Raw genomic sequence first — 16151 nt, forward strand, 5'->3', positions numbered from 1 at the left:
TCCCATCTACGAAAAAGGCAACAATCCCTCTACTGAACACCGCCTACAAGGTAGAGTTTCTTGTACTAAATACCCTTCCGTCAACTATCCGCATTTTTTGTTGTGAACCAAAAAAACTATCCGCATTTTTGTAGCAGCTCGTGGGGCACTACCAGGCGGGACTCATGGGTGCCGGCGCTACCACGGATCAGATATTAGTGGTTCCGCAGGTTATGCAGCACTGCCGCGAATACAATGTGCCCGTACATCATTTATTAATCGATTGTAAATCGGCATACGATACAATGTGTCGAGACCAACTATGGCAAATTATACGCAAATGTAGATTCCCGGATAAACTAACACGGTTGGTCAAAGCGACGATGGGTCGAGTAATGTGTTTAATTCTAGTATTGGTGGCATTCTAAAGCCCCTTCAAAACTAGAAGAGGTTTACCTACTGTATAAAACTGCCCTGGAAGGTGCCATAAGAGGAGCGAATAATAACACGAGTGGCACGATTCCAAAAGTCGCTCCAACTGTTTGGCCTCGCCGACGATATCGACATTGTGGCTCGAACCTTTGTGAAGATGGTGGATACATACATCGGACTAAAGACCGAAGCCAAACGGAGCCAAACGAAGTTGAAGTAATGAAAGAAAAGGGTTCCAGAGAAGACAGTGCTAACCTCTCACCACGAGTTCAAGTTGGTGTTGATTAAATCGAGGCGGTCGACGAGTTCGTGTACTTGGGCTCACTGGCAATTACCGACAACGATACCCGCAGAGGAATTCATCGGCGCGTTATGGCAAGGACTCGTGCATACTTTGATCTCCGGAGGACGCTCCGATCGAGTAGAATTCACCGCCGTAACAAGTTAACCATTTACATGACGCTGATCAAACCGGTAGTCCTCTACGGGCATAAGGCATGGACTATGCTTGTGGAGGACTAACGCGCCCTTGCGGTCTTCGAGCGCAACTATCTCCGGTGGACTGCAGATAGTGGATGGAACGAGCTGAAGGTGAATGAGCCACGAACTGCAGGAACTGCTTGGGGAGCCATGTATCGTCCACACCGCCGAAATTGGCAGATTGCGGTAGGCTGGGCATTAGACTGGGACACGGTTATATCCCTTTCCGACCGGACCCATATAATTGCGTAGGTAGAAGGTGACTTAAACAAAACCTTCTTTCTCGCTTTTTGAACGTCCTTTTAATTGTTTTATTGCTCAAAACGCTAGTTTCAACATCGCAGCTGCTACGAAAAATAAAAAGCCGGAACAAGCAAATGTTTTATATAGGATTTGCTTCGATTTAGGTTTTGTTATCCGTCATTTTTTACCTACACATTTGTGTGAGCTCGGTCGGAAAGGGATATGGGAAAAAAGCGATGGTGTTACTTTTTCGCTCCCATGCACTTTTCGCGTTTCTTATGGGTCCTATAACAACTGCGTAACTTTTCAGATCGATCGGTGAAACGCCCGATTTGCGCCCGATTTGCGCCCGATTTTTAAAGCTTCCATACGATTTTATATGAGAAAAACCCCTTTTTCAATCTTTTTCTATAGAGATGTCCAGTTGGCTCCTAAAAATATATCAATACATGATATTTATAGGAAATTTTCCTGGGAAAAACTCTTCTGAAGTTGCGGTCCTCAGGCGCTACCTTGCTTTTGAAAAAAGATATTCACCCCAGACTGATTGAATATCTGACGAACGGCTCACCATTGAATTTTACTAGCAATACTGCTGCAGCATGCTGCTGTTGCAAATTCAACCATGTGATGAGGAATGATATCGTTTGAATTTATCTTGGAGGCTTCCCCGAAGATACTATGAGCAAAAATCACACTTTGAAAATTAATTCCACGCGAAATTATTTCTCATACTTAAGCAAGTTTGCAATAGCAGCATGCAGTAGTAGTGTTGCTTCTGACAAGTAGGTTTAAATCCCTACGAATGATTAGTCCTAATTGCGAAAGCAAACAAATCCTTACAATTAAAATTACAAATTTCTAACAGTGTTGAGAAGTCACCATTTGTGATTGGACACACATACTCATTATTCACTAATATTAATCAAAAAAAAAAGTAGCAGTGTTGCTGGAAAAGTTTAATGGTGAGCCGTTCGTCAGACATACAATCAGTTTGGGGTTAATAGCTGTTTTTACAAGCATCGTAGCGTCTTACGGTCTTCAGAAGAGTTTTTCCCAGGAAATTTCCTACAAATATCATGTATTGATATTCTTTTTAAGAGGTAACTTGACATCTCTAGAGAATAAGTATTGAAAAGTGGATTTTCCCATATAAAATCGTATGGAAACTTTAAAAATCGGGCGCGAATCGGGCGTTTCACCGATCGATCTGAAAAGTTACACAGTTGTTATGGGACCCATGAGGAACACGGAAAGTGCATGGGAGCTAACATTTATTTTTTGTCCTACCCTACTGGGCATGTCGTAAGGATGTCGGACAACAGTTCGGTAAAAGTGGTTCTTAAGACCAATGGGCGAGAAAAATACAATTTTTTACACATTGAAGATGGCAATATGTACTACTATGTCAAAATTTGGTAATGATAAAATGAAAAACAAAAAAGTTATGAACGTTTGCATTGCCCAGTTTCCCTACCCCCCCCCCCTTCCCCCCCTCTTTACAAATCCGGGTCTGATAGTATAGTTAAAACAGGGAAACTCCATCATCCAAAGAAATTAGAAGTTCCAGAATGTCGCGAACAAATTGGAATAACTAATTTCTAAGAAGTTTAGTATCATTGACCATGGAAATTTTTTTTTCGAGAAGAAACCTTTATGCCCTACTTCTAAATGACATTCGAACAGTCGATTTTTATTGCCACTCCTATGTATATTTACATGAGACGACAGCAATTTATTTATTTACTCGCATTTTTCTTTCAGTAGCAACTGGAATAGAAAGCACGTAGTATTAAGGTTATAGAGTCCGCTTAGACGAGCGAACGGTCATGAGTCCGAATCTCATTACAATCGACCGTTCGGTGTCGAAGGGACTTTTACGCATGGGTTTATTTTCAGACTCTCTCCCATCCTCCTACTTGACCCTTCTTTTACGTTAATTTCCAGAAAAAAACTTGAACCGATACTTTGCAGAGTAACTAAACGAGGCTCGGTGAAGAAGAGTGGTAGAGTCTATAGAAATAGGCGTGTGAAGGGAAAGGTGAAAATATAAAAATTCGTCACTGACCACGGTGATAAAAAGTACCTTCTTTTCCAGTTATAGTCGTTCGAGATGCATAGGTAAACTCTAACACTTCCTAGTTTCCTTCCCTAATGACCGTAAGGACGTGGCCAGAGCCTTTACAAAGCGGGAGCTACTGAACTGTTGCACATTAAAGATGATAAATTATTCCCAAATAGCCATCTATATGCGTTTTTTTGCGCAACTTCACCAGCTGAGATCCATCACGGAGGAATAACTACGAAATCTGCGGTCGTTCAAACTCAAGCTCTTCCAGGAGTAACTACAATATTCAATCGTACCAGGTTATCACGTTAGTCAATTTGAATCCAGAAATAGATGTGAATTTATTTTTAAAAATAAACTTTTTCGTAACGTTACCGAAAACGCCAGTCGATTTTGCAGGTTTCAATTCTGTACAACTTGAAATTAAATTATAAATGACAGATATCGATTTGAATATCTTTACCAATAGGTTACAGTACAATAAAGTTCCGAATGGATATTTTCATCTAATTTTTCCAATAATACATATTTTGGGAATGATTTCAACTCATGATCGTCTTAATTTATTTTCAGCTAATGAAAACAGATGCTACTGGATCCATATCACAACGAGTTATGGGAGCACTAGGATTCAAAACAATTTTCGAAATTGAATATGTAGACTACCTAGATGAAAACGGGGATCAAATATTTCTAGTTGACCCACCGCACAGGAAATTGAAAATTATGTACAAAATTATCAAATAATCAAATAATCATACATATTTATAGAACAAACTTACAAATGAACGACGACGATAGATGTGCAAAAAAGTGTATGACGAATTTTTTCGATGGAAATTTTCCGAATTTGATTTAGTAGCAATTCATGTCATTGTATGGAACACACTAAGCCAACAATATCAAAATATTTTTTTTCAACTATAATTCTACGCGAATAGATTTTAAAATGATTACTTGATGGAGTAGTTTACATGCAGTTTACATGTTAATGCACAGTGGTCGGAAAAGGCAATTTGACGAACTTAATTCTCGACTACTTTGTGATAAGGTCTTATGTAAAAACGTAAACAAAACGAGTGAGAGATGATTTGTGCTTGTGAAGTACAAGGAATACAACTCTCACTCGTTTTGTTTACGTTTAGATATACGACCTTATCACAAAGTAGTCGAGAATTCTTTTGTGCTTAAACGGCCAAAGACAATGTTCATGAGAATGGTTCACAAAAATATAACGGAAATGTTGATAAGAAATTTTTTTGATCAAGGCCTACTATCATAAAAATAAAAAATTTAACTTTTGATACAGCAAAGATACATGAATAGTTTCTGAAGCAAAGTTGTAGAACTTTTCAAAATATGAAACTTTGCAGAAAATATTAAATTTTTATGACGTCTATTTACTGAAATACAAAGCATTTTCGCTGTCAACCACCTCAAATTTAGTTTTTCTAGCATAACTTTTTAAATATTGTTTTTTTCAAGAACACAATGTTCTAGACAAATATGACCAACATAAAAACACAGGTTTCTTTTGAAGACAGCATGTTACTACAATCGTTCTATACTGAGTTAGCGCATTTTTTCATTAAATTATTTCTTAGATTTAAATGCGTATAGGGGAGAAAGAGGCAAACCGGTGTACATCATCAAATACTTTGTTTTAAAACTTAGTCCTTGTACTATAAGCTAGTCAAACTTTGATACTTGACAATTCATAAATGAATGAGTAGAGTGATGTTTTAGGTAGGGTAGGGAACATATTCTAAGCAGCTTTAGGAACCGCCTGTGTATTCCGACGAAATACTCGAAATGTGTTGGGTGAAACTCAAACAGTAGTATATCAATGTGTTCTCTATCATTTCCTCTGTCAGAACTTGTTTTCAGGTTGTAAAACTAAGTTAGCAGACTTTAACAATCATCAATCAAAGTTATCAATCAAGGGACACTATTCCAATCACCCCGAACCTATTTTAAGCAGTTTCCATCTGTTTTGCAGGCGTTTTTGCCTTTCTCCTAGAAAGGTATAGCAATCACTTGCAAAACCGAAAGTATAAAAGTGCTCCAAAGGGCCGAATGGCATATATCACTCGACTCAGCTCGACGAGCTGAGCATTTTCTGTATGTGTGTGTGTATGTGTGTGTGTCTGTGTATGTGCAGATTTTTATTCTCACTCACTTTTCTCAGAGATGGCTGGTCCGATTTTCATGAAATTAATTGCAAATGAAAGGTCTTGTTTCCCCTCAAGAACCTATTGAATTTTATTGTAATCGGATTTTTAGTTTAGAGGTTATGTTTAAAAATGTGAAAATAATGAAACATCAATATCTCAGAAACTACACAACCGATTTAAACAAAATTGGTCTCAAAAGAACGGGCTACCTAGAAAACCTTTAAGTTTTGAATTTCATAAAGATTGAACTAGTGATTCAAAAGTTATGAAAAGAAACGTGTTCTGAAGACTGTTTAATCTCACTCATGTTTCTCAGAGATCGCTGTACCGATTTTCATAAAATCAGTATCAAATGGAAGGTCTAATTGCCCCATAAGACTTTATTGATTTGTTTTGCAGTCGGACTATTACTTTGCCTGTTATGTTTAAAAATGTGAAATCCAGCTATGCAAAGGAACATATTCCGAAGACTACTTGAACTCACTCACTTTTCTCAGAGATGGCCGACCCGATTCCCACAAAATTAGTGTCAAATGAATGGTCTAGCTGCCTCAGAAGACCCTATTGAATTTTACTGTAATCGAACTGTAACTTCATTTGTAATGTGCCGACTTGTGAAAATCACGAAACTTCATTATCTCAGAAACAGGGGCGGATTAACGCGTAGGCGAAGCAGGCGGTCGCCTGATTTTTTTGATGCAGTAGACTTTTTCAGTGTCGTGCAAGAAATTTTCAACTTCTTTTCTGCATCAACTCATCGTTGGAGTGTTCTCAAAAAACACATTACTTCTCTTAAGGTAAAGCCTCCGAGTGGAATGCGTTGGGAAAGTCGAATTGATGCTGTTACTCCCTACAAAAATCACGAGGTGAAAACAGTCAGCGAACTGGAATTTCCCTTGTAAACTAATTCATTCATTTTAACCGCAGTGAGTTTAATAACTTAAAATTTTTTGAAAAAGCACATGCTTTATATAACGTGCGTGTAAAATGGGAAGCTTATAGGAAGTTTGGCGGAGGTGAAAAGCATATCACCCAATGCCGTATTTGCCAACGTTATGGCCATGGTTCAAAGTTCTGTAACATGGACCAAAAATGCCTCATTTGTGGAGACTCTTCTCACAAAAAGGACACATGTCCTGTGAAAGAGAGTAAAAATTTTCGCTGTGCGAATTGTAACGGCAACCATATGTCGAATTTTTATCAATGCCCAGTCCGTTTAGCAATTGTTAAGGCAAGGCAAGGTAAGCAAAATTCAATTTCCCAATTAAAAAAGCTTCAAAACAAAATTCTCCAAGCGTACCAGTGACGCATAGTTTACCTACTCCTTTGCATACCCGTTTAACATATGCACAGGTTACAGGTAGTTCGGACATTCTACCGCCTAATGTTGGTAGTTCGGTAATGACCGTTAATATGGGTAAGCAAAATACGCTAGAAAATAATTGTACACCTATTACCCCAGCTAATATTACTACCGAAAATGTTTTTTCTAATGTCAACTGCCTGGGGCCTATTACGGCAGGTAAACTTTCTTTTCTGCAACATGAACGCCATGTTGCAGGCAAAATCAATGTTTGAAGCCATTCAAATAGGTACCAATTTTACAATTAAAATTGTTTCTTATTTAAAATTTAGCAATGATTTTAAATAAACCGATCAAAATTTTAAATTGGAATGCTTGCTCATTGAAGGCCAATGAGAATGAGCTTTTTAATTTTTTAACAGTAAATAATGTGCATATTGCAATTATTACTAAAACATATTTGAAACCTAACATGAAATTAAAATATGATCCCAAATACGTGGTTCATAGAAATGATAGGATTCAGGGTTCCGGCGAGACGAAAGTTATTGAAACTTTGGGAGTTGAAGTTCAAACTGAACTTGGGATTTTATTTATTGCCGCAGCATATTTACCATTTCAATGCACACGCGAGCACAAAAATTATTTTAAAGGTGATTTACAAAAACTCACCAGAAATCGTTCGAAATTTTTTATAATCGGCGATTTTAACGCTAAACATCGATCATGGAATAATTCTCGAAGTAATTCCAATGGCAAAATTTTATTCAATGATTGTTCTTCAGGATACTATTCTATTTTGTCTCCGAATAGTCCTACATGCTTTTCTTCTCTAAGAAACCCTTCTGTTTTTAATTATAACAAGGCTAATTGGGAAAGATACAAAACTCATATTGAGAGAAATTTCAATAATAAGCTTGATTTGCAAAACGAAGTGAATATTGATTCCGCTTTGGAAGCATTAAAATGTGCAATTGTTGATGCCAGGAATTATTCTGTTCCAAAGGCTCAATTGAAATTTGATTCACCAATAATTGACGAAAATCTTCAACTTCTAATTCGTTTGAAAAATGTCCGCAGACGTCAATATCAACGTTCTCGTGACCCTGTTTTTAAAACAATTTTTAAAGATTTACAGAAAGAGATTAAACATAGATTTACTCTTCTGAGAAATCAAAATTTTGAGACTAAAGTTGAAAAATTGAAACCATATTCAAAACCCTTTCGGAAGCTGTCGAAGATGCTTAAGAAACCTTCAAAGCCTATTCCAGTTTTAAAAGATGGTGAACGTTTTATTGTATCCAATGAACAAAAGGCTCAAAGACTTGCTCAGCAGTTTGAGAGTGTTCATAACTCAAACTTGAATTTTGTGAGTCCAATTGAAAATAAATTCACACGTCTATTTGATTTAATTTCTTCCCAGAATATTTTACCTGAAGAAATAATTGAAACTAACTTGAATGAGATTAAATCAATTATTAAAAATTTCAAAAGTATGAAAGCACCTGGTGACGATGGAATCTTTAATATACTAATCAAACATCTCCCTGAGAGCACAATGGAATTTTTAGTGAAAATTTTCAATTGCTGCTTCGAAATTGCATATTTTCCCAAATTATGGAAAAATGCAAAAATTACTCCAATTTTAAAGCCGGATAAGAATCCAGCTGAAGTTTAAAGTTACCGACCAATCAGTTTGCTTTCTTCAATAAGTAGACTGTTTGAGAGAATTATTCTTAACCGAATGATGTCACACATCAACGAAAATTCAATTTTTGCAAATGAACAGTTTGGATTTCACCATGGGCATTCCACTACTCATCAATTGCTCAGAGTTACTGATATGATACGAGCTAACAAATCTGAAGGTTATTCCACTGGAGATGCTCTTTTAGACATAGAAAAAGCATTCGACAGTGTTTGGCATGAAGGTTTGATTGCGAAATTGCAAACTTTTAATTTTCCAATTTTCCTAATCAAAATTTTGAAAAATTATCTTACTGATCGAACTCTGCAGGTTATCTATCAGAATTCAAAATCTGATAGATTTCCTGTCAGAGCAGGTGTGCCTCAAGGTTCTGTCTTGGGCCCAGTCCTGTATAACATATTCACTTCAGATCTTCCTGATTTGCCTCCAGGATGCACAAAGTCATTGCTCTGCGATGACACAAGCATTTCCGTAAAAGGAAAAAGACTTCGTGTTATATGCAGTCGATTGCAGAAAAGTTTAGATATTTTTTCTTCCAACTTGCAAAAGTGGAAAATCTTTTCCAATGCTTCTAAAACTCGAATGATAAATTTTCCTCATAAGCCTAGGGCTTCTTTCCTCAAACCAAACAATAATCACGTTGTCAAGATGAATGAGGTTATTTTAAGTTGGTTTGACAAGGTTAAGTACTTGAGACTAATTTATGATAAAAAACTTATTTTCAAAGAGCACATTGAGAGTATACAAGCCAAGTGCATCAAATATACGAGATGTTTTTATCCTCCCATTAACAGGAATTCTAAACTTTGTTTAAAGAACAAACTTTTGATTTACAAACAAATTTTTAGACCAGCAATGCTTTATGCTGTACCGATCTGGTCAAGTTGCTGTTCAACAAGGAAGAAAACGCTCCAAAGGATTCAGAATAAAATTCTGAAAATGATTTTGAAGCGTCCTCCTTGGTTTGGTACACTCGAATTACATAGACTTACTGGTGTTGAACCATTAGTAGCTATGTCAAATAAAATTATTAACAATTTTCGACAAAAATCGTTGCAATCCTCAATTGCTACGATAAGTTATCTTTATAGCCAATAAGTTAGCATTTAAGTTAGTTGTAAGTTTACTTTCCTTTCTTGACAAGTAGGTTTAAATCCCTACGAATGATAAGTCCTTATTACGAAAGCAAACAAATCCTAACAATTAAAATTACAAATTACTAACAGTTTTGAGAAGTCACCATTTGTGATTGGACACACATACTCATTATTCACTAATATTTATAATAAATATTTAAGCTACTAACAAATCCCCCTACAAAAAAAAAATAAAAAAAAAATGCTGTTACTCCCTTGAGGTTTATTATAGGAGAAATTTATTATGCCCTATATGAAGCAAGCGAGGATCTAAAGCAAGATGCGTTTGCAAGAAATACTGCTAAAAGCCTAGCAAAAAAAAATAAAAAAATTCAGATTCTTATGCAGTTTAGTAGCTTGGCATTCAATTTTGTTCAAAACCAATTTAGTGAGCAAGTAGGTACCTTCAAAAAATAAATAGCATTCTAGAAATCGCTATAGACTTGATAGGCATCGTTCAAAACTTTTTGGAAAATATGAGAAATGAAGAAGGTCTGAATAGTCATTACTGATGCTAATGAACTTGCCGACATTTCAGAAGTAAATCTGGAATTTCAAATAGAAACACGAATTCGGCCGAGAATGATAAAGAAACAGTTTGCATCCGAACAGTCAGATGAACCAATTACATCAGAAATACTCTCTTTCAAAGTGAATTTCTTCTATTCTGTATTGGATGTAGCTATTGCATCGTTCAAGGATCGATTCCAGCTAATGAAAAATCACAATGACAATTTCAGTTTCTTGTATGATATACACAGTTAAATGGGTTGTAGTACAGATCAGTTAGAGAAAAGTTGTCTACATTTACAGAAAATCCTCACACACAAGAAAGAGTGTTACATCGATGGACATGAAATGAACCAAGAACTTGTTTTTCTGTCACCTATGTTGCCAGCCGAATCCAATGAATGTGTTAAACTACATTACAAAAAATCAACTGATTGAAACTTTTACGAATATTTTTGTATCTTTGAGAATTTTACTTACTTTACCCATTAGTGTAGCAAGTGGCGAGAGAAGTTTCTCAAAACTAAAACTAATAAAGACGTATTTACGATCGACCATGTCGCAAGAACGTTTGTGTGGCTTGGCGATGATATCGATAGAAAGACAGGTGCCTCAAGAAATTGATATGTCGGAAACGTAGGGGGAAGGGGGGCGGCAAAATCAGTCTTCGCCTGCAGCTCAAATCAGCCTTCGTCCGCCCCTGCTCAGAAACTACACAACCGTTTTGATTATTATTATCAGATGAGCGGGCTAGTTAAGGGTTAACTGATGAATTATGATTGAACACGTGGTTTCAAAGTTTGGCTGCCCTACACGTTCCCATTTCATTTGATTATAATCGAACTTAAGCAACCGTTATGTATTGAATTGTTAATAAAACAACGAAAGTCTATTATCTCAAAGATTACATGACTTATTTGAACATAACTAGTGTCATACGAACGAGTCATCTCTCAAACTTACAAATAACAAACTTCATAACAATTTGATATGTGGCTCAAAAGTTTTGGAAAGAAGAGAAATTCAAAGACTATTCAAAACTATACCTGCTTTGATCGATATATGTGGCCTCAACATAGTTTAAATGTGGTGTCGTACTATTTGAACGTTCCAAGTTCATTGATTCCTTGCGGTTTGTTTGAAGTCTGCAAATGCACAACGAATCGGCCATAGGATATGATCAAAGTCAAATAACAAATCGTTTGAAATGATTGGTTTTATCGAAATGACAACATCCTCGTCTTTTGGCTTCTGTGCATCGCCTTAATTCTGAATATATTCATATTGGGTGGTATTCTGTCATTATCAGCAGACTTTCTGGCATCAATCTGACACCGGAAATACCCATATTGGGAGGTATTTTTTATTGTTTTCCAGAAACTAAAAGTGGTCGTCTTCAAATTCAAAATAGTGTCCAGGATCAATGTTTGGTTTCAATGCATCATCACGTTTACGGAAATATCCATATTGAGTATTATTCGGTCATTGCCGACTGTTGCCTATAAGTTGCCATTTAGCAATTCAAAATGGTGCCTGAGGTCAATTGTTAGCTCCTTGCATCATTCTGGTTCCAGACTCATATTGGATAGTATTTGTTTATTTTAGGCTGTTTTTCACAAACCGGTAGTCGCCATCTTGGATTTCAAAATGGTATTTGTCTGAGGTCGATTATGGAACATATTTGTTACCACTAAAAACATTCACCTGCCAATATGGTTCCATTTAGTTGATTAGTTCGCGAGATGTGCAAAAAATTGTGAAGAAACATGTACTTCCAGAAGAGGGAGGGGCGTCAAACCATTATGGACATATTTTTTTTTTTTTGTTATTCTCGCTTATTTTCCGTCGGTCTGGTTCCGCCACTGTTGTGGCCAATCACCGACGCCCAGGGAGGCGACTCCACACCCAGGACCCTAACTCACGACCCGTTTATTAACGGACCGGCGCCAACGGCTTTACTTCCTCATGCGATGGAAGGCGTGATCCCAGAGATTTTTGGCCTCAGAAAATCTCCCGGTGTCGGCTAGGATTGAATCTAGACCAGTTCGGGTGGTTGTGAGTGGATCACGCCACCTCACAACCATCGACACCTATGTCGGCGGTGGGATTCGAACCCAGGCGTCGAGCGTGGTCTGCGGAGACGTTACAAACCACACTAGGCCCCCGCTCGTATGGACATATTTGTTACCTCTAAAAACATTCACATACCAAATTTGGTTGAATTTCTGATTGGTTCTTGAGCTGTGCGAAATTTGTGTTTCACTTTCATGGGATCCCTCCCTTATAGAAGAAGGAGTCGGGTTTCAAACCATTATGTACATATTTGTTACCACTAAAAACATTTACCTGCCAAATTTTGTTCCATTTGGTTGATTAGTTCTCGAGATGTGCACAAATTTGTGTTTCATCCAACTATTATGGACATATTTGTTACCCCTTAAAACATCCACATGCCAAATTCGGTTTCATTTGCTTGGTTTGTTCTTGAGTTGTGCAGAAATTTATGTTTCATCTGTATGAGACCCCTCCCTTCCAGAAGAGGGAGGGGTCTCAAACTATCATATGAACTTTATCGGCACCAAAAACCCCTACATACAAATTTTCACGTCGATCGGTTCGGTAGTTTTCGGGCCTATATGGATCAGACAGACAGACAGACTTGACTGCATTTTTATATGTAAAGATTACAACATCAATATTTTAGAACCAAAAGAGTGAATATACATTTATTGGATTGAAGCGTTCATGTAAATCTATTTTTACAAATAAAAAATTGAATGAGAAAGGCTGGGTCTGACTGCTAGGTGGAATAATTCAGGTTTTTTCAGTACACGAAGTGGCTCCTGAATGGCTGCAAATCAAGTCGATTTGTTTCAATTGCAATAGTTCACAGATTTCTTTGTGATTAACGGTATTTCTTATATTCGTTAGACAGCTAGACAATCAAAGTTTTCGTTTCCATCATTGAAACTGTCGATATTGATCAAAATGCAAGAGTTTGTGGCCTGTTTTCTTCGACTGAATAAAATAGGCGCTACTGCTTAAACCGTTCCCTACCCTATGTGTTTCTGGGGTTTTCTATACAAAAATGCAAAAATTACCTGATTCATGAACGATGATTTGTGAATTAATAAAACATTTTCTCGCGAAACTTTCAAAATTAGTGAGAACACTTCTTAGATATGTTTGGTTGTTGATAGGTGCATCCATGATAGATCCATCAGTCATTCGATGTGATTAAAATGAACACATAACATATGGACTGTTGCTGGCAAGTAAAACCAAGGATATATGGAAACCAACAAATGATCTACATGCAATTCAACGTTGCGCTACAATACTACAGGTCATTTCATCTGGCCGGAAAATTAACGCATCAAAATTCAAACACTATTGTTTGATTGTATTGCGGGCATTATTGACCATTTCAATATTCCATCAGGGTTATTATCTGAACAAGCGCAAGAGTCACTGAACAAAGTGATAAAAAGGTTCAGGCTAGATCACACGCGAAAAATTTCACGAACTGTTACTAACGGTGATCTTATACGTCGTCTATTGGTTCCTTGAAATCCAGTAATTGCCGGCTTACGGGTCAAACCGCAAAAGAAGCATCAAGAATATTCAAAAGATGCAAAGCTTATATTAATTTTCACAGAGAGTGAAAACGAGACAGATGAAAATTAAATAAATAATTAACAATAAACATTGCTGTTATGTGTTCATTTTACTCACGTTGAATGACTGATGGATGCACCTATCAACAACTGAATATACCTAAGAAGTGTTCTCACTAATTTTGAAAGTATTGCGAGATAATGTTTCATAAATTCACAAATCATCGTTAATTAAGCAGGTAGTTTTTGCATTTTTGTATACAAACCCCCAGAAACATACATACCTAAAACATCACTCTACTCATTCATTTATGAATTGAAATATTTATGAAAAATGTGTTTATGTTCGTCATATTTGTCTAGAACATTATATTCTTGAAAAAACAATATTTAAAAAGTTTTGCTAAAAAACTAAATTTGAGGGGGTTGACAGCGAAAATGCTTTGTATTTCAGTAAATAGACGTCATAAAAATTTAATATCTTCTGCAAAGTTTAATATTTTGCAAAATTCTACAACTTTGCTAAAGATACTATTCATGTATCTTTGCTGTACCAAAAGTTAGATTTTTTATTTTTATGATAGTAGGCCTTGATCAAAAAATTTTCCTAACAACATTTCCGTTATATTTTTTAGAACAAATCTTATGAACATTGTCTTTGGCTAACATCAACAGTTTAAGCACAAAAGAATTAAGTTCGTCATATTGCCTTTTCCGAACACTGTGTAATGGTGTATCATTCTCCTTTTTACTGCCGTAGCACAGTGGTACGAGAATTCAAAATTGTGATCTTTTTTTTCTTACTCTCCAAATACTGGTTGTATTAACATACTTTCACTTTCAAAAAAAATCTTAGTATATAAATAGCCTCAGAGAATGACAATATATTTTAGTTCCCTGCTCTGCCGCTAGTAGCTTTTCAGTCTTGCACTTTGGAGAAACGGTGTCCTCAGTAGAACTGTAGGTAGCGTTGTCATGAAATTTTTGGAGATATATTGTTTCATATTATTTTTTTTTATTCTAGCTTATTTTCCGTCGGTCTAGTTCCGCCACTGTTGTGGCCAATCACCGACGCCCAGGGAGACGACTCCACACCCAGGACCCTAACTCACGACCCGTTTATTAACGCACCGGCGCCAACGGCTTTACTCCCTCATGCGATGGAAGGCGTGATCCTAGAGATTTTTCGCCTCAGAAAATCTCCCGGTGTCGGCTAGGACAGAATCTAGACCAGTTAGGTTGGTTGTGAGTGGATCACGCCACCTCACAACCATCGACACCTATGTCGGCGGTGGGATTCGAACCCAGGCGTCGAGCGTGGTTGGCGGAGACGTTACCAACCACACTAGGCCCCTGCTCTCCCATTGTTTCATATTAGACTACTGCTTAAAATTATTTTCATTACAGTCAAAAAAGAGCTGTAGCATTTAGAGGGCAAAAATATTCCGAGTATATTCGTATATTATTGAAACACATAACTTTGCAGAAGACACAGAAAAGACAGCTTCTACACAGACCAAGTTATTACTAAAGAATGTAAAAATCGTCATTTTGAATTGCATGTAAGGTTATAAAGATATAAGAAGAAACTCCGAACTAAAACTCATTGTCATTCTGTGAGGCTTTTTATCTGTGGAGAGTAAATGATGTAAATAGTAAATTTATGTGGAGAGTAAATGAAAAAAGTTCCCGTTTTGAGCTATCAAACCTGTAACTTATCAGCCAAACCATAAGGCTAAGGAGACCAATCTTAGATCTAATCAGAACAATCTGATACCAAGTTACCGTTTCTTTGTATTACAACTAGAGTATATCGATTGTATTTAGGGTGTAATCCACCATACCAATAAAAAATATTCTGCATATTCACAGCACGTGCTGTATACGGTATTCTTTTTTTTTCTATCAATGCATAAGTGGTCAGCGTGCGACCAGACCGAACCAAGTGCCATTTTTTTCAAATTGAGTTATGACCACCAGTGGATATGAAAACTAGTAATCTATCTTGCATGAAAAAAAAATCAAATCATTTGAAGTCCATAATGATATTATAACAAAAATTCTCTGTAGCAGCTTGTAGAAAACTTAGCTGCAATGAATAATACGATGTCATCGGCAAAAAGATTAATATCACAAAAACGTAAAACTCGTCGCATTGTCATTCATATACATAATAAACAAAAGGGGCCCTAGTACACTTCCCTGTGAAACTCCAAGATCAGTCTCCACGGGATTAAAAAAAGAATCATTAAAAACAGTCCGTTGAGTTCTGTCAGACAAGTAGCTTTCAAACCATCTGAATGCAGTACTCGAAATTCCAAAGCGCTTGATTGTGTTTTAGATCCAAAAAAACAGCAAATATTGTGTCTCTATTTTCTAAGTTATCTTTCCATTTTGCAATTACTGAGATTAACGCGGTTTCACATGAGTGGCCTTCCCGGTAGCCTGATTGTTCCGGAATTAGCAACGAGTTACTATTTAAATATTCTAGAAGCTGGCCT

General features: G+C 36.7%; 1 protein-coding gene across 7 annotated transcripts in view; it reads left to right on the forward strand.

Moving 5' to 3' along the window:
* Positions 1-15540, forward strand: part of LOC129721827 (RNA-directed DNA polymerase from mobile element jockey) — a 159182-nt gene extending 143642 nt beyond the window's left edge. For 2 of the 7 annotated variants that reach the window (XM_055674860.1, XM_055674861.1), the window contains exons 1-2: positions 3959-14614; positions 14675-15540. In XM_055674860.1, coding sequence (XP_055530835.1) covers positions 7014-8357 — 1344 coding nt within the window. In that variant the 5' untranslated portion in view covers positions 3959-7013 and the 3' untranslated portion in view covers positions 8358-14614; positions 14675-15540. Of the gene's footprint in view, positions 1-3081; positions 3176-3232; positions 3737-3775; positions 14615-14674 lie in introns of those variants that run through there. The other 5 variants (XM_055674862.1, XM_055674868.1, XM_055674863.1 and 2 more) reach the window with 5 other exon arrangements.
* Positions 15541-16151: the final 611 nt, after the last annotated feature.

Source organism: Wyeomyia smithii, chromosome 2, assembly GCF_029784165.1.
Source record: "Wyeomyia smithii strain HCP4-BCI-WySm-NY-G18 chromosome 2, ASM2978416v1, whole genome shotgun sequence".
Classification (NCBI taxonomy): Eukaryota; Metazoa; Arthropoda; class Insecta; order Diptera; family Culicidae; genus Wyeomyia; species Wyeomyia smithii.